At 44.1% G+C, this 19,712-nt stretch overlaps 1 protein-coding gene across 3 annotated transcripts in view; it reads right to left on the bottom strand.

Annotated features, from left to right (window-relative positions):
- Positions 1-19,712, bottom strand: part of WDR37 (WD repeat domain 37) — a 201,670-nt gene that overhangs the window by 145,769 nt on the left and 36,189 nt on the right. For all 3 annotated transcript variants that reach the window (XM_085874265.1, XM_085874264.1, XM_085874266.1), the window contains one exon: positions 14,230-14,403. In XM_085874265.1, coding sequence (XP_085730391.1) covers positions 14,230-14,382 — 153 coding nt within the window. In that variant the 5' untranslated portion in view covers positions 14,383-14,403. The remainder of the gene's footprint in view (positions 1-14,229; positions 14,404-19,712) is intronic.

The raw sequence follows: 19,712 nt of genomic DNA, 5'->3' as shown, positions 1-19,712 counted from the left end.
CAAGGTCACAAACTTAGAAAATGTCAAAAAAAAAATCAATAAATTGGGCATCGAGCTCCTCGGGTTTTCAACTGTTTTGAATGAAAGTTGGTATGCAAGTCGTGCTCTTCGAGTACTACAACTTTCATCATTTACGTTTTTCCCGATTCCCGCCAGTTTGCCCATGGCGTCCCCTCGTGAACCATCGCCGTCTCCAGACTTGTGTCCATTTATTTTCGATTTAATATATGCAAAGCATATTTTATGTAGGCACCATTACATCGGCCTATATAATTATTATTTAAGTGTCCTCCATAATAGATCTATAATGACAATGGACTATTAATGCATGAGCATTGACAACGTGGGATGGCTGTGCATCCCAAATATTGCCCCCCAAAAAAATCCTTTTTTATTTATCATCAGAGGAGTGAGGCTCATGGAAGGGAAAGTAAGGGATGCCGAACTGCCTGCTTCTTAAATCCCATTATTTATACTGAGTTAGGCAAGGAATTTGAAACCCTGCCCCTCCGCATCCCCCGCTACCCCAACTCCAATCCTACCCAAGCAACCTGAACCAATAGTGATGGTGCTCAGGATCTGCCACCGAATTGAGTCCTCTGCCTTAGTTTCTGAAAGGTGTTCAAAATGTCACCAATTATGTTATTAATATTTCCTGTGAGGAAACAATGAAAATGTGCTCAATTGAAGTCCAAATTTATCGAACAACCAATGGACTGAAAGCAACATTTACGAGTGGGGTGCCACTGATAAAAATCAATCTGGAGAAAGCCTGAGTGCACAAGCTCCCACCCAAAAGCTAATAAATACAAAGCATTCCGAACGTGCTCATACCCACCCACCCCAAAACCCTCTTGCTCCTCCAAGCTCACAATCTCATTTCACGGTGAGATCGCCACACCACAACCTCCCTGCACAGTGAGTGATGTGACTGACTCGGCGGCAAAGGCAAAAAGGCCCTGAAACGTGGTGAGATGAGGGTTAAAAGGTTCTAAGCACACACAAGCATGTAATCAGAGCCAAAGTGGCAGATCTGCACCAGGTGACAACTCAGAGAGTGAGATTATAAAATGAATTGATGTCCAGGTTTACAGCAAACACTTGTACATGGCAACCTATTACAAAGCAAGTGTAGCACAGCAAGAATGCATAGGCATGAAAGTGCTGCTCCCCTGCACCACGGTTTGGTTCATTTCTGAGCTCCAGGTTAATTACACTACCCCCCCTTCAAACCACCACCATGCCACCCCCCCCCCATATGCCAACCGGGAATTATACTCAATTAATCAGAATGAAACTTTGATGTCTGAACAGACGTTACAACTGGGAGCAAAACACATGTAAACTAGAAGGGCCACTCGGTAGAGCGCATACCTCCGGCACGCAATACCTGATTCACGAGAACATATCGGGCCCAATACATTTTTGAAATATCATGCTATATATGATTTTTGGCCCGATCTCTCAATGGTGAAGAATCACTTTAAAAATTAAATTATTCTCGTATCCAGATTTGGATTCAGATCAACAAAATCGAATCAATTCTTCCTTGTCACGCACCCAACGTGTCCACCAAGTTTCGTACGAATCCGTCAACAACTTTTTGAGATATCCTGCACACAAACAAACAAACAGACAGAGAGGGGTGAAAACATAACCTCCTTCACCTTCGGTGGCGGAAGGTCAGAATTGGCTCCTTGCGTACATAGTATGTAGATGACCCACAATACATTTCACATAGCAATACTAAATATAATAAACAGAGAAAAGAATATTAAGCAAATAAAAGCTTTAAGGAGACCGTTACAAAACACCAGCCAAGTACTCTATAAATGAGCTTTCAGGGGGCATTTTTAGTTCCAGCAGAAAATCCATCTTAATCAGAGGACTTTAAACTTCCTTGAGCAAAGGGCAGCGTTTTCGAGTTGTTGCAATTACAAATACTGGATCAGGATTACACCAAAATGAAAATGAAAAAAAAATAAAACCGACTGGAGTAGACATAATAAATTACGTTAATACGACACTACGATTGCTTGCTGCTGTTCTCAGAACCAAGGGTTAACATTAATCAATTAAAAATTAATAATAAAACCAACTTTCAGTACAATTCCACAAACACATACTATGTTTGTTTCACATCATCCGACCATGCTCGGTCATCCGGGCACAAATGGCATCAGTTCGGCGATGAACTTTCAAACACCGACATTGCACTGGCTGGCCCGTGGCATGAAGGGCGTCACTCATCACCTGATATGATGCACGATGTTGGCTGGGGACACGGAATTAGGGGGCTTGGAAATCAGCATTGTGAAAATGTGATTAACTATTACTTCGATTACCAGGAAGGGGCTTGTAAATCAACTGTAGGACATTACAAACACAACTGGCAGTAATCAATCAATTTGTTACATGGTGCTACCAAATTAGCAAGAAGATCTCAGAGCGCTTTGATATGGAAAGAAGAGGTCAGAAAAATAAATGTTGAGAAAAACAAGCTAAAAATTGATGAGATTTTCAAAATGTACTTGATGAGGTCATGTGAATATGAAAAGACAGAGTTCCAGAGTTTAAGAGTACATTTGACGGATGTGTGATCCCAAAAAGTCTTCATCTTAGTGTGAAGACTACCAAGAGATTCCCAGTGTTGGCCCTCGCTTTCTTGAAGGGGTTCAAGGTGCGTGTGGGTTTTAAATGTCGACGCGTTAACCTGATAAAGGTGATCGGCAATATATTTTTTTTAAAAACGGTTACATTGGTGTCCACGGATTCAGTGAAGCGCTTTGAGGATCTGAGTGAAGTGATAAAACTTATGAACTTTAAGTACAAGCCTGACTGCCATGTTCTGGATAAGGACTCGAGAGAAGAGGCAAGTAAGCCTGGAATCGGCGAGTTACAGTAATCCAAGCGTGACATTATGAGAACACGAACCAAGGTTTCAATAATCCTCCAATTCGAGCACGAGCGCATTCGAGGAATATTGAGCTGGTGGAAGAAAATAATTTAAATCTTCTCAATGGGAGGAATATAGGAGGGAGAGGGCCCATAAGTGACACCTGGATGTGAAACCGTGGAAGCAGATCTATCATGTGGTGACTCGAAAGTTTCATGACCTGGGGTTGAAGCTTTTTAAGAATAGATGATGAGAGTGGCAGTCAAGTAACAGCATGGCAGTCCAAGCAGCACAAAGTTTGAGAAAGTTCATGGACATCCCACTTTGAATATCAGATATGTGGAAGAGAACACATCATCAGGTTCAATAGACAGGTACATCCAGATATCAGCAGCATAGCAATGAAAGCTGATAATGAAATTCTGCAAAACTATACCACGTGGATGCAGATAAAGAGAAAAGTGCACCAACAACAGATCTCTTGGGAACACAGAGAGATAGATGAAGTGACTCCAGTTAAAGTAGTAGAAATAGTAGTGTTGGTAATGGTTTTACTCAACCAAACATAAAACATTCAAACATAGAGAAAACAGAAATGGCTGCAAAATACTACATTGTAATATAATTAAATTGCATATTAATTAACATGCAGATACAAGGGACATTACAACAAGGAACAAATTAATTCACAAATGGACATGATCACTGCAAGCCAAAAAGACTAAACCATCCGCATCGTACATGTGACAAGGAACAATTAAGGAAGAAAGTGCACGAGACCGGCCTGTCACCTGCGCAAACTGGGGAATGACAAGTACGTGAACAGGAATGCAAACAAATTGCATTATAAAATATCATGACCAGAAGGCAGGATAGACACAATATGATGGGGTGAATACAGCAAAAATCAAGGGGAGAATTAGAGAAGAGGTGCAACAGCACATCACTAGGTGGAAACAGAGATAAGGTAAGCATGAGAAAAGGGGAAACCAGGGTGAATGGGATTGAAGAAGGGAAAAGGAAAACTCAGTGACTTCTCACTCTTCCATGAGCCTTGACTATATATACAAAAAAAAATTCGCAAGCAGGTTCAGTAGACTGCTGTAGGACTCAAGATGATTTAATGATGTATTCTGCTCAAAAAATATTTATTTTTTCATTTTGGACACAATGTCAAGCCTCATGGATGAGCAAGAACAGAATGGATCAAGTCGTAACATAATAAAAGAGAGAAGAAAGAGAGGGGGGGGGACACACCAACAGCAGGGATGAGGGGAAAATTAGAAGGAGACTTGCACATTACCCATAGGATCATTGCATCACCCTTACAATGACCAACACACACACACACACACACACACACACACACACACACACACACACACACACACACACACACACACACACACACACACACACACACACACACACACACACACACACACACACACCTGACAACTCAAACCCCTCTGCCAAAAAAGTGCTTCCCCCATATCCAAATCCTCGACCTCCCCCTCAAACTTTGTCCCATTTTGCTAATCAACCCCTCCACCCACCCCCAACCCCAAGTCCTCACTATTCCCCTTCATAAAACAAGAGAGTTCATCAAACACCTTACCCCACACAGTCTTAAGAAAACAAGGACATGGATGGGGTCTGCAAGCGGAAAATTTGATTGGTCGAGATGATGTAAAATGCCGTAATATTTTTTCCAAGTACTGCTAAACAAAAGGTTTTTTTTAAAGTGCCAAGAAGGCGATTTGTGTTCTTCACTGTTCAAGTATATAATTCAAATGAAGCTAAAATGAAGATGTTAAAGGTTGTACAATTATTTTTTTAATTCGTAAGTTTACCACTGTTATGCAGTTTCTTTTACACCGCACTTTCTAACACGTTACATTAGTTATTAGTGCCTGTTGTTTGTGTCCTTTTTGATGTCCTAAGCCTGGTGTTGGCTTAGTGGTTAGGGTGGCGGGTTTGGGATCTTCAGGTCCTGAGTTCAAGCTCTGTCAGCCGCTGAATTAACACCAGGCGGGGTTGACTCAGCCCGTCATCCTTCCAAGGTCGGCGAAATGAGTACCAGTGAACTGGTAAAAGAGGCATTGCATCAGTGGTGCGCCCATACTAGATAGCAGTGGCGATAGACCATTGAACATAGCCAGTTGAAAGCATGAAATCATGCCACCACAATAAGTGGAAGTATTTAAAAGAAAAAGAGAGAGAAAAAAAAAGACATCCTCAAAAACAGTAAGTTTTGCCTTTGGAATGATTTTCAATTTTGTTTGACTGACATGCATACAGACTAAATAAAAATAGGACCACTAGACCTGCAGCCTATCTGGGCCCTGACCTAATATTGTAACCCAAATTTGGAAGAATTCTGAAATGGTGCGTCTGGAAAGGAAGGTTTTTGAAGAAATTGACGCGATTTTCCGAAACATTTACCAAATCCGCCATTTTGACCACTTCTGGTCATGTGATCAACACGACCTCTGCAATTGATCATGACCCTGTCCTAATGTTGTAACCTAAATTTGGTAGCATTCTGACTAGCGGGTCTGGAAAAGAAGATTTTTTTTAAAGGAATTAATGCGATTTTGCCAAAAGTTAACCAAGTCGGCCATTTTGACACACGTCTGGCCATGTGATCTGCATGACTTCCACAATATAATCAACATCCCAACCCTATACTAGCTTAATGTTGCAACCCAAACTTGCTAGCATTCTGACTGGTGGATCGAGAGAAGATTTAGGAAAGAATTTGCGCAATTTTCCCTAAAATTGAAGAAGTCGGCCATTTTGACACACTTCCGGTCACATGATCAGAATGACTTGGCCTGTTGGCCAATAAAACATCTCTACCCTGCTGAATGTTGCACCCTAAATTTGGTAAAATTCTGACTGGTGTATCAGGAGAAGATTTTTTTTTAATGCTGAGAACAAAATTTGGTGCATCGTGGGTGATGAAGGTTGTAGTGAAGTTTCATCAGAATTGTACGTGTACAAACTTTGGTACATCACTTGTCTGTACCTGTTTGTGGTGAGGACGTTAAGGTTATGGAGATATTCACTTACCTTGGCAGTGATATTCATGTCTCCGCTTGTTGTGAGCCAGAGGTCAATAGACGTCTGGGTCGGGCCTGGGGAGTCATGGATTCACTGGATCATGGGGTGTGGCGCTGTCGGTACCTATGCAGGAGGACAAAAGTCTGAGTCTTTAAATCCTTGGTGCTTCCATTCTTGATCTACGGATGTGAGACTTAGACTCTTACCAAGGATCTGAAATGGAGACTTAACTCGTTCATTACCAGTTCTCTTCAGACAATCCTCAGCCATCGCTGGTCAGCCTTTGTGTCCAATGAGCAGTTGCTGAAAGAGACTCAGATGAGATTTGTTACCTGCATAGTCTGTGAGTCTCAGCTGCGGCTGTATGGACATGTAGCTCGTTTTCCCCGACGTTAATCCTGCTCACCAGATTCTCTCAGCGAAGGAGCCTCATGAGTGGAGGATGCCAACAGGCCGACCACGCCTCGATGCCTCGTGGTTGGAGCAGGTTGATCAGCATCTCAAGGAGATGGGGATGGGCCAGGCATCTGTCTGGGGGGATGGCTACACAGGGGGCCCTGGAGTACCGGCGGAAAGTGGACACAGCGATGTGCTGCTCTGGCACATGCTCCCACATCTGACCTGACCTGTGTGTGTAGTTTCTGAAAAGAAAGCAAATACCTCTTTTAAGGGGTCACCCACTAATAAACTCCCTCCGTAGACCCCCTCAGACCCTGATTTTATCAATGGCGTGAGCAAACTTTGGTACATCACGGGTCATGAAAGTTGTGGTCAAGTTTCATCGGAATTATCTGTGTAGTTTCTGAGAAGAAAGGAAATACCTAGTTTGGGGGGGGGCAACCCCCCCCCCCACAAACACACCTCGGGTCTGATTTTTTTTAATGCCGTGGAGAAACTTTGGTACTGTTGTGGTTGTGGTGATGTATTGTTACGGATTTGGAAGCCTCTTGCACACAGTCAGCAGTCTCAAAGTTTAGTTATTTCGTTAAGTATATGTGTATAGTTAGAATCCATCCCCTGTGTCTAAGGGTAATTTCATGTGTGTGCTGCGAGTTATTTTCTAGTTAGTTTTATACATCAATTCCCTTCACTTCTTCGCACCATAGACTCCATTACCCACGTGTTTTTGGCTGAAGGCATGGGCGGAGCCTCCATCGCCTCAGATCAAGGCTCCGCTCCGAAGAAGGGCATGGAGCGTTTCCTCCAGCCAATGGGAAGCCAGAATGCCAGAAACTACGACAGAGCCTCTACGGGGGGCGGGCCACCGAGACGCCCGACACACCCCCCGACATGCCCCCGTCCAATGAGAAGGCGAGTTACCTCAGGACGGACCCCTCCCACCTCACGTGAGGAATGAATAATAGTGGGGGCGATCCGACTGGCAAGAAGAAGAAACCTCGTCGCCTTGTTTGCCCTCGTTTTGCCTGCTGGGATCGTCTCGCTTTGCCTGTTGGCGTTCTCGTCTTGCCCGCGAGTGCTCGTCTCATCTCATCCGTTCTCGTTCTGGCTGGCGTCCATTGCGTCATTCCCGGTCCCTGGTGCGGCGACGAAGGCGTGTGTTTGAGTCCCCCCCCCCTGCCCCCCGAACAAGCTCGTCTCGACCAGACCGCATGAGGCGGAAAGGTGCCCGACCGAACTCTTACCCTCAGCTCGCCTTCCCTCCCGAGCTGAAGGGTCAAATAAAGGCCAACCGGCCCCATTTCTTTTGGGTGCGTGTGTGTGCGTCTGTGTGCGTCTGTGTGCGTCTGTGTGCGTCTGTGTGCGCCCGTCCTGTAAGTAAAGACTGTGAAGTGCCTGTGTTCATTGTAAATTGCATTTCTTTTGTTTGGATAACTCTGCTCTTTGTCATCCCCTCCCCATTAAAAATAAACCCCAATTGTTAAATGTACCAGCTCGTTGCCTGTCGTTCCTATCAGTGACCGAGCACGGTGCAGGCTTGAGAAGTAGTAAGGCCGTTTGTGCCGTAAGTTGTCATTGGGACCGGCGCAGCTCTGGTAACTCCCGCTCGGTTACGCCTGACTCGAGTCGGTACATGCGACTCGGTTCGGGCAGAGTCGGCCGAGGGTGTGGTTTCCCGGTAGTTAGACGGTGTGAGTACTTAGGTAAATTGGAATAGACAAGTGGACCCTACCTCACACCATCGAAAATATTGGTGACCACGGTCCTTTAAGTGACCCGTCGACTCCGGAGTTATCCGGGGTGGCGACCTTTTAATTCCGGGTGTTCGGTGGGAGACGGCCCTATTGCTCCGTCTCGCGGTCGTTCCTCACCACCAAACCCGGCACCACAACATTATGTTGTGGTTATGTTTCATCAAAATAATGTGTGTAATTTCAGAGAAGTTGCAAGTGTTTGTAGATGGGCAGACAGACGGACAACAACAAACCCGGCACAACAACATTATGTTGTGGTTATGTTTCATCGAAATAATGTGTGTAATTTCAGAGAAGTTGCAAGTGTTTGTAGATGGGCAGACAGACGGACAACATTCCATCCCATAAGCTCCCTAGAACTACGTTTCAGGTGAGCTGAAAGAAGTAGGGGCAATACCCCTGGGCACTCACATGGAAGAATAATGATACCGAGGAGGATGTCAACGTGGGATGGAATCAGCAAAATGTACCAATGAACCAATGTTATAGCAAAAACCTATTTTGGGGAGCAACTCCCTCAATGTAAACCACCTTGGGCCCCAATTTTATAAATAGCATGAACAAACCTTGGTACGTCACGGGTGGTGAAGGTCATGCTCAAGCTTCATCAAAATAATGTGTGTAGTTTTGGGAGTGCCCCCCAACACCACTTCAGATCCTGATTTTTTTAAAATTTAGTGAACAAACTTTGGTACATCGCTGGTGATGAAGGTTGTGGTCAAGTTTCATTGAAATAATGTGTGTGGCTTCAAAGAAGAAAGCAAATACCTATTTTTTTGGGGGGGGGGGGAGTTACCCCTCCACCCCCCCCCCGTCATATCTCCATTTTTTAATGGTGTGAACAAACTTTGGTACATCATGGGTGATGAAGGTTGTAGTCAAGTTTCATCGAAATCATGTGTGTAGTTTCAGAGAAGAAGTTGCAAGTATTTGTGGACAGATAGACGGATGGACAACGTGCTAACCCATAAGCTCCCCAGAACTACGTTCCAGGTGAGCTATCAAATACCCATGTCTTGCGATACAAAAAAAAAATCGTAAAAGTAAACAAAACAATTAAGATTGAAGGTAAGAAAAGGAAATAAATTTGGTGATATAGAAGAACATCGAACGGGAGTTAAAACAACAGAATTAAAAAGACAGTTGCAGAAAAAGCTAAACAGACAGCACATAAAAATTGCAAAAAGAATATGAGCAGAATGAGTATGAGGAACAGGAAGGAAGGAGGATGAAGCTTCACTGATACGAGTTGAAGCTGTGGAAGTGCAGAGTTGGCAATGGACCAAATCCAGGCAGCGAATGTCAGATGGAGCTGCTATCAACCGAGATCAAGAGCAAAAGGGATGCAGTTAATGGAGGCAATGCCGGAGAGGCGTAGTTGGAGAGACTAATCCACAGCCGAAGTCCAGCCCAGCCAAGCGAGATGAGCGCTTTGCGAGACCCTTCGTCAGAGAGCAAATCAGTTCTCAAACTTCCAAAACAGAGGGTTAGGGGTTGAGTGGAACTCCAGATGAAGGTGTTGTTTTAGACCAATTAACATCAGCCACCAACACGCTGACAACTTAAGAGCACAACTCTACAGCCACTTACCAGAAACAATCTTGATTAAAATCTATACAAGTGCTCAGGATATGACACTCACATCCACATCCCCCTCACGGATTCTGCTGCGACTCATGGAAAGGACACGGGGCATCGGAGACACACCTGGTGGTGTGTGGAATTGCACTCAGAAATCTTTGTAGTTGTTTATCATGCTGCACTAGTAGCCATCATCATGCATGACATAGTACAAATGATTTTTGGATGTTCTCCCAGTAATGAATCAGCTCGGGGGGGTCCTCGTGTGCAAAAAATGTACCCTAAGTTACTCACTGGAATTTTGAAGTTGACCACTGCCCTTAACAGAAAAACTTGGTTACCATTTCCATAACCCGGCAATAAGTGCGAAAATGGTGTCTCTTTTGGGGGTTCCGACGGAAATTGTTGGGCCAATTATTGGGTGTAGTGTAAATGAAAATGACTGTTACTTTGCAGTCTTACACCCGAGAAACATAAACTACCACTCAAAATATCAGTATTGAGCCCTCTTTCATATGATATGCAAATTAGGTTCATTGGTTCAAGAATTAGGTCACGAAAATTTGGGTCAAGTGAAAATCTGACCTATCTCTGAAACATGCCCCACAGAACATGCCACATCCATATTTTACCCTCTCTGAGGGTCTATCCCATCACCATAGGTGCCAAGGAACACAATCATATGAATAAAGTGGAATTTGTTGCATTAAAATGAAGAGCACAGAATGGAAAGCGGTCGACTTTCAATATGATCACTTTTTGGCCACCGCTTAAACGATTTCCTGTTGGGAAACTTAAATGGTTATTATGTCACGCCCGTTCACCCTAGATAGACAAATTAACCCTTAAACTGTTTGCCTTAGAAGACTCTTCCATGTGATATTACCTTTATGGAGATTGGGCCAATAATGAGGTCACTAGAGGACAAAAGGTCACGGAAATTGGGGTCAAGTGAAAATTTTTGTGGAAAATGCACAACAGTACATGCCAGATCCATATTTTTTCATCTATGAGAATGCCAAAGGAACACAATCAAATCGGTAAAATACAAGGTTCTGCTCGATACCCTCCTGCATTTGAAAGAAGAAGTCGCAGCGAAATCTCCCGAGAGTGTGCTCCTCATTCACACATGCCAGGACCACATCGGCTCTGAACTAGTAGATGAATTTGAACGATTCATTTCAAAGTGTTGTGAGGAAAGTGAGACATTCAGGTATTGGAACACCTTTCTACACCTGGTGTCTCATCTTGAGAACCTAATTTGTAGTGATCGCGAGGGAAACTGGAACCTTCAAGTACAAGTCATTCAAGATCTGCTACCCTTGTTTGCTGCTTTTGATTCCATGAACTACTTCAGATGGTGCTCCCTCTACCTTGCGGACCTGAGGAGACTGCCTGAGATCGCACCAGAAGTGCATTCAGAGTTTATGGAGGGCAGATTTGCCATAAAATGAACAATGGGACGTTTCAAAGCGGTTGGAGCAGACCTTGCGTTGGAACAGACAATCAACAGAGCCCAGAAAAGTGCATCAGGAATAATTGGTAGTTCAAGAAAGAAGAAGTTTTTGCCAAGTGAGAAATGATACATCATGAGATGCTTGCCATCACAAACCTTCACAGTGAACTTGCTGGTAGAGGTAGTTCCTCCCATGAGTTAGAAGTCAACAGGTCATTCAGCAAAGCAGCAACCGAGTTTGAGGAGGCCAACATTCAAGCCATATTAAATGTCATAGAGAAGAATGAGAATCCCTTCCTCACTCCCCAAAAAGAGAAAATGCTCCACAATATCTTAACCAAGCAAGTCATGTCAGAAGATATCAGATGAAACGTACACGAGAGATTGCAAAGATACGAGGACGGACTATGGAGGAACTCCTGCAATACGATGTGTACAACGTCTCCTCTCTTTTATGACGAAGGCCAAATGACCAAGCCAATTAAAAGTGAAATTGTCCATGAACTTGAAGCTCATCTCAGCGACCAGGACCCAAGAACACCGAGACCTGATGACTCAATGGGAACATGCTCTATAGTTGATGTGATGGCAAACATTCGCAAGATCCAAACAAAGGGTTCAAAATATTGTGGCGCCTTCTGTGATGCCTTTCTCAGCTATGTTGCCTCTACAGCAAAGGGCGCCTCGAGAATTTATTTTGTGTTCGATTCCTACATGGAAATGTCTTTGAAGGATTCTGAGCGGCAAAGGCGAGAGAAGAAGTCACCCAGAGAACTGCATGATGTGTCCAGGGAAACCCCTCTCCCTCGAGAAATGGACAGGTTTTGGCCATCCAGTGTCAACAAAGCAAAATTTGAATCCCTCATTCATGCAGAGGCGCTGGTACGGAATTGGAGTGCTCCTTCGTTGGATATTATAGTCAGTCATTTCTGTGGACCAGACAGCATCGTCGTTTCGTGTTGGTCCATGACATCGAGACCTGTAGAGGTTCCACAACTCAAGTGTAATGTGGAAGAGGCTGACATGAGGATTATACCACATGCAATGCATGCTGTTAAACAAGGTAAAATCGTATCATAGTCCTATCGTCAGACACGGATGTGTTCATTTTGCTGATGTTCTACTGGGGCGAGCTGAATGTGAATGGCCTCGAAGAACTCTGGGTGAAGGGGTTGGTGACTCAACAAGATACTTTGCGATACATATCCTTTCAAAGAGGATCAGACGAAGTTTGTGTCAGGTTTTTCCCGCTGTCCACACACTAACTGGGTGTGACTACACAAGTAAAGTTGGAACCAAGCATGCTGCTCTAATAGCCAATCCAGAGATGTACTTTAAGGACTTTGTGGTGGCGAGAGGTAACCTGGATACAGCAATTGATAAAGTAGAAGCCTATCTGACACAGGTCCTTAAGAAAGGAACAATGATGAAAACCATGAACCAGCTCCGAAGCCACAGGTATCATCGTGCCAAGCGGTCATGTTTGGATGACCTGCCACCCGCAAGTCATGCCATTCAGTTGCACATTTTGAGAGCCTACTTTGCTACAAAAGAGATGGTGTCCCTCCTCTCATCATGCGAACCCGCTGATCCAAGACAATTTGGTTTCGAATTAATCGATGATCTTCTGGTCCCAAGCAGGGGGAACAAACCAATTCCTGACGACATTGCAATCCACTGCACATGTCAAAAGTGTGGAACTCGGAGATGTCCTTGCCACGGTTCTAACAATCCCTGTTGTACATTTTGCACTTGGCAAAGTGACTCGGAAAAGTCAGGATGTCAAAATGTATTTTGTGTCGTCAGAAAGAGAGTGACTGAATCATAAGTTTATACGCATTTCCAAACCAGAATCACATTCCACCAGTTGGTTTGTGTTTACTTACTATGTTGGAGTGGCAGGTTTTGTTTATTGTTTCGGCCCTATGGTGGTCATCAAGTACATTCCATTCATATCTGTATTTTTTGTATATATTCCAAAAAAATTGACCCCAATAGAGGACAAGAATATGGATCTGGCATGTGCTGTTGTGCATTTTCCAGAGAAAATTTTCACTTGACCCCAATTTCCGTGACCTTTTGACCTCTAGTGACCTCATTATTGGCCCAATCTCCATAAAGGAAATATCACATGGAAGAGTCTTCTAAGGCAAACAGTTTAAGGGTTAATTTGTCTATCAAGGGTGAACGGGCGTGACATAATAACCATATAAGTTTCCCAACAGGAAATCGTTTAAGCGGTGGCCAAAAAGTGATCATATTGAAAGTCGACCGCTTTCCATTCTGTGCTGCTTTCATATTATTGCAACAAATTCCACTTTATTCATATGATTGTGTTCCTTGGCACCTATGGTGATGGGATAGACCCTCAGAGAGGGTAAAATATGGATGTGGCATGTTCTGTGGGGAATGTTTCAGAGATGTCAGATTTTCACTTGACCCAAATTTTCGTGACCTTTTGACCTCTAGTGACCTGATTCTTGAGCCAATGAACCTAAATTGCATATCATATGAAAGAGGGTCTCGATACCGACATTTTGAGGGGTAGTTTGTGTTTCTAGGGTGTAAGACTGCAAAGTAACAGTCGTTTTCATTTCCACTACCCCCAATAATTGTCCCGACAATTTCCGTCGAAACCCCCAAAACAGACACCATTTTCGCACGTATTGCTGGGTTATGGAAATGGTAACCAAGTTTTTCTGTTAAGGGAAGTGCTCAACTTCAAAATTCCAGTGAGTAACTTAGGGTACATTTTTTGCACATGAGGACCCCCCCCCCCTTGCTGATGCATTACAGCCCATTCTTCCAAATAAGATTTCAAACTCCACCTTCATGAGTGTTAAAACTCTTCCCATAGCACTCCCAGATCTGTTCTTCACCCTTTCGCCTTGCAAAAGACTAAACAACGTGCAAAAGACGAGAGTGTGATAGAATTGGATTATGCGTGACGTCGGCAACAAGGTTAAAGAAGTGAGATAAAATTAAGGTAAATCATTGAAGGTAGAAACATGTGCTGCCACATTTGGGCATCAGGGATGTTAGCTGTGCTAAACATGAGCCTCGTGTCATCGGCATACCTGTCCCTCCAAAAGATCTCGCTGGAGTGCTGTGCGCTCATGCTCTGAGCTGTTGGCACGACCAATGCCCAAGCTGTGAGCTTTGCGCTTCTGCTTCACGGGTCTCACGACTAGACCGCTTCCACTGCTGATGGCACTGGCTTCAATCGGCATGGCGATCACTTGCAAAAAGCCCTGCAATCAACACATTGCAATTGTGAACTTCTTGTTAGTCACAAGAACTAATCACTATTTAAGAGCTACTGACCTAGTGGTAAAGCATACAATAAAACCAGTTATCTTCAAAAACCACAACACCACCGCTCTCACCTAAATCATCTCCAACCCAAACTGATTTCCATACTCAGTTATTTAGAACTCATTACATTCTCAAACAAAAGCAAAAAGATCTTCCACAAGAATTAAACATTCATGTGTCCCTGGTAATTATGCAATTAAACAAAAGCCTATATTTTATGGTAAATGTCACATTTCTTGCTAATCTTATCAAACCCGTTGGAGAAGACTCGGGCCATCAAGGAAGGTGATTATGGCTTTTTCACATTCCCCACTTATCAAAGCAATATCCATTTGAATTTGGAAGAAAGCAGTGCAATTCCACTGCACTGCAGTCAAAGAGGGTTGCGGTCGAAGTTAAAGGTTGTAATCGGCGTGACATTCATAATCGTCGGAAATAATAGTTCATGGGTCGTACAAAAAAATAATAATAATACTAATCAGGTGCACAGGTCATTAGCAAGATTAAACGAGAGCGAAGTTGATGGCCCACCAAAAGCAAAGTTGAAAGATGGCAAAAAGTTCCACCAGGAATGACCAAATATCAAATTTAGAGTTTTAAAAATTTTTTAAATCTTGTTTGGACCCTCATGACCCCGAGTCGCCACCCCCTGAGGCATGAACCAGGGGTCAAATCCAAACAAGCGTGACACATTTCAATGTTGATTGCATATACAAAGTTCAATTATAAAATGTTTAAAGACATGCCAGAAATTGCATTTTTCGCTATTTCACCTTTCGACCATGCCGCAGGGTGTGGAGGCAAAAATGCTCTCTTGTGCCTTCTTGCCATATGGTGATCAGAACTACCAAGTTTGGTGAATTGAATAGGAGCTAGCGTGACGGACAGACAGAAAAACAGAGCCAATTACAATACCCCACATTGCTTTTTTTCAAAAAGCGTGGGGTTAATTAGGGGAATACACACACACACAAAAAAAACCTCACTCAAGGGATTAATCTACATTTTAGCACCGAAAACAGACACAAACTTCAGGCAATGAACACGTGCAACCAACATGATGGGACTTGGTTCAAGTATGACAAAACTGCTGAAAAAGGCATTACAGATACAGACTGTTGTTGTTGTTGTTGTTGTTGTTCGTCTTTCGGCTGCTCCCGTTAGGGGTCGCCACAGTGGATCATCCGTTAAGATCCGCATACTGATTTGGCACAGGCTTTACGCCGGATGCCCTTCCTGACGCAACCCTGGTTGCCTCTTACGACACAGGGATAAGGATTGGGTTTCACCATGATTCCGGGCTGCCCTATACCCTCTCATAGCGCGGCACATCGCAGAGCTCCCGTCCTCAAGCGATCCTCCAACCCAAGCCTCCGAGTAGCCGGATTACAGGCGCACGCCACTCCGCCCGGTATGCATTACAGATACAGACTATCAAATGCAATTGTCTGATGCAATACATTCACAAATCATTTACCAACATGTACAAACGAGTAATATTCTCACGTTTTAAACACAACATGGAAAACTCACATTCTCAACATTCAAGATGGATTATTATTTCAAGAAAACTTCACAAAACAGTGTACATGGTTTTTTTTAAGATCAACAGATTTACTTTTGCATTACTTCACAACTTAAATAGGAGTAAAAAGTACATTTTTATGCAAAGGATATCTTTACTCTAATGGGAGACATGAAGTGTCAATAATAAGCAAAGGTTTGTAGAAGTATCATGGATTACAAGATACACAAAAAAGTACCTTTACAAATCAAATACTTCGTGAACTAGAATGACACTTGGTAGAGCGCATACCTCCACCAGCCTGAACAGTTTACGTTTTGTATCCCACTGATAGGCCGGATCAAAATCCAGACCCTAACCAAAATCTAATCGACTTGTTCATGTCACATAACCAATTCATACATTCGTTTTGTAATAATCCGTCCACAACCTTTTGAGATATCCTGCTCACAGACAAACAGACAGACAGACAGACAGACAGACAGCTGGGTAAAAACATAACCTCCATCCACCTTCCATGGTAGAGGTAACGAGTAAACATCTGTACAGTCTGACCTGCATAAGTATTGTTGTGAATTCGCGTCGGCCGGCGTGCGAGCGGCCATGTAACTCGAATCGCGGCACGTCGCCCACCGGACGGACAATTCTGTCGTGACCCTCTCGGACTAACGCCAGGAACTAGTCACGGGTGGGCCTTTCGGCCTCACCACGATCGTGCCAATCGGCCCCCCGCGTGGGATAGGGTTGTTCGCCAAATTCGACCTACCTAAGTACCCACACGGAGGGTAGACCGGGCGATCGCACCTCGCCGCAGGTCGACTCCGGACTCGGGCCACTTTAAGTGACCCATTCCGTACTATCGGGATAACCGAGCGGTGTTATCGTCAACCTCGACATTTCCGATTTATTATCGGGCGTATTTAGCCCACGACCAAGCCTTTACGTGAAGTAAGATGGAGATTCAATTAAAGAAAAGACGAAGCGAAACGGGAAAAACAGTTCAACATAATTCACATTTATTCCGCAGCAAACGGAAAGCACACATATACAATTACAACAATTATGCACCAAAAGCAAATGTAAAAGAAACACAACAATTATGCAGCAAAAGCAATTGCAACAAAAGAAACACAATGCAGACCTACTACTGACTACGCGAGCACACGGCAACACTTACACAGTTTTACTTTACAGACGGCGCCGAGAACACATATACTCAAAATCAAAAGAAAAGGGCCACCCTCAACGACTAGGGGGCAGACGTGGTCTGTGGCGCGAGGCCGCGTGGAGCCTACCCGTCTTGTGATGAGCCGCAAAATGGCGGCGGCGCCCCGACTCCGCGCTCCTCCGCGGGCTCGCTGGCACTGCCTGGAATGGGTGGGAACGGGGCCCCCTTTTCGCACTCTCTCAGCACGGGGGGGAAACAGGGGGGGGTTGTTGATGCTCTGGGGAAAGAGGATAGCTGGCTTGCTTGGGTCCCGCGACGAGCGACTCGACTGCGCCCTCGACCGCGTTCCCGGCTTCTCCTCTCTGCAGCTCCCCGACAGACTCCGAACCCCGACAGACCGACTCTCCTCCAGGCCCATCTTGACTGCTGCTGCCACACTTCGCCGCCGCCACAACTCGCCCGAGCCCGAAACAGAAACTCTCTACTGACTGAATTCGCCCCGCGCTCGGCGCTTTATAGTGCGACAGGAGAACCCATATGCAGATTTCCGGATCAGGATGGGCTCGGGGGCGGAGCCACGCTCGCCCATTGGACGGAGGAAAAGTGGGCGTGAATCATTCCTGATCCTCGAATCTGCATATAGCGATTCTACTCCGACGCGTCTGGAGGCGGGGCCAAATCGCCCCGCGCTTAACGATTGGACGGATTGGAAGTGGGCGTGAATCATTCCTGATCCGACTTCCCCTCGGAAAGGCCGCTCTTTGTACCCGCGGCTCAGCGCGCGCCCTTTACGAGGCCAGGACAGCCTGACACTCGGTGCCCACAAGCGGTGCGGGAATGGCGGTCGAAGGAGGAGAGGTGAAGGTGGTGGAGGGTCTAAAGTGGCGGTCCCTGGCCACGGTGACGCGATGGTTGCGAGAGCGAGTTGTGACGGGAAAGGTCGTGGTTGGTGGCGTTGTTGTTGTTGTGAAGCGGCGTTGCGGTTGGTAGTTGTTGTGTGACGGCGGTTGAGACGTGGTTGGTTCAAAATAAAGATAGAACAGAAAAACGGCTATCTTAAAGGGTCGCAGCCCGAATGAATGACATTTATTCCCTCTAAACAACGGGTTTGGGGCTAACTGCACATGTACTTACAGAGATATCTCACCTACGGGACCTGAATGGTGGTTTGCGAATTTCCTCAACCACAACAGTATCATACTGTAAATTGAACGGGGATTACATTAAAAACTACTCTGTAAGATACCTTACAATATATATATATATATATATATATATATATATATATATATATATATATATATATATATATATATATATATATATATATATATATATATATATACTAGAGAGGTACCTGTGCTATGCATGGGAGAGGTGGGACAGCCTTGGACAGCCGGCTCGTGAAGGATTTTGGCAAAAAATGGTGAAACTACAAATGCCAAATCTGCAAATGTCACGTGTGGAACCCGTCACGTAATTTCCGCATTCTGCTTTCAACTCAATGTCGATATATTTTCATTCCAAACGACATAATTCCAATCACAAATCAACACTATACCATTAATTTAACAAAATACAATATTACAAACACTCGTGAAGTCAACGAAGATAAATGCCATTCTGACTTTACATCCAAATCGTGAGCTTCGATCTTTACAGATCGATTTGTACAGACTTTACAGATCGAAAGTCAAAATCACCATTGTATTGAGTTATTTATGAAATCTCCCATCCACCGAAGGACACCAGCGGGGACCCCAAAAGTGAGGGAGTAGTTTGGGAACAGACAGACAGACAGACAGACAGACAGACGACACTCCTGCTATATAATATGGATATCTCCAATGTACCACACCTGTGCGGTCATACTATCACTGCCCGGAGACGCCCAGAGAAGTCTGGAAATTAACTAAATTAAATAAAGTTACCATCCAGAGAAGTCTGGAAATTAAATAAAGTTTCGAATAGTGCCCGAAGAAGTGCGGAGACGCCTCCCGACTTCTCCGGGCACTGTTCGAAACTATTTCCGCCCACGTTTTAAAACTAAAATGCAAAACGCTCTACATACTCTCAACGTCAAAATTTAAACAGCAGAAATGAGCTTAACGACTGCATTGAAAACTAGAGGGGGAGCACTCGGTAGAGTGCAAAACCTCCACCGCCAATACTGCTTGGTCACTCAAGTGAACCTGATATCCTATTCATTCAATTTGACGTCAACAGTGCTCACAGAGTTATAGTTTGCAACTTTCCCTTTTACTTTTAACTTTTACATACTCAATTCATTCGTCATAACTAGATTCCTTGAGACAGAAATTGATTTTACGTGGGTATATCCACCTGAAGTTCCAAAATCAGCCGCAATTATAATGTTGGCATGTTTTTTGTTGGAAATCACTTACAACATGTAGAAATGCAAAAAAAAAAAAAAATCTAAATTTTGTTGAAAAAAAAAGTTGAAAATTTTTTTTTCTCTATTTTATTTTGGGGGGGGGGGGTTGGAAATCACTTAGAACATGTAGAAATGCAAAAAAAAAAAAATTCAAATA

Source organism: Eptatretus burgeri, chromosome 3 (assembly GCF_056783735.1).
Source record: "Eptatretus burgeri isolate ZD-2024b chromosome 3, Ebu_testis_v1, whole genome shotgun sequence".
Lineage (NCBI taxonomy): Eukaryota > Metazoa > Chordata > Myxini > Myxiniformes > Myxinidae > Eptatretus > Eptatretus burgeri.
Note: the sequence above shows the minus strand (reverse complement) of the source record. Positions and strands in the feature narration are given on the sequence as shown.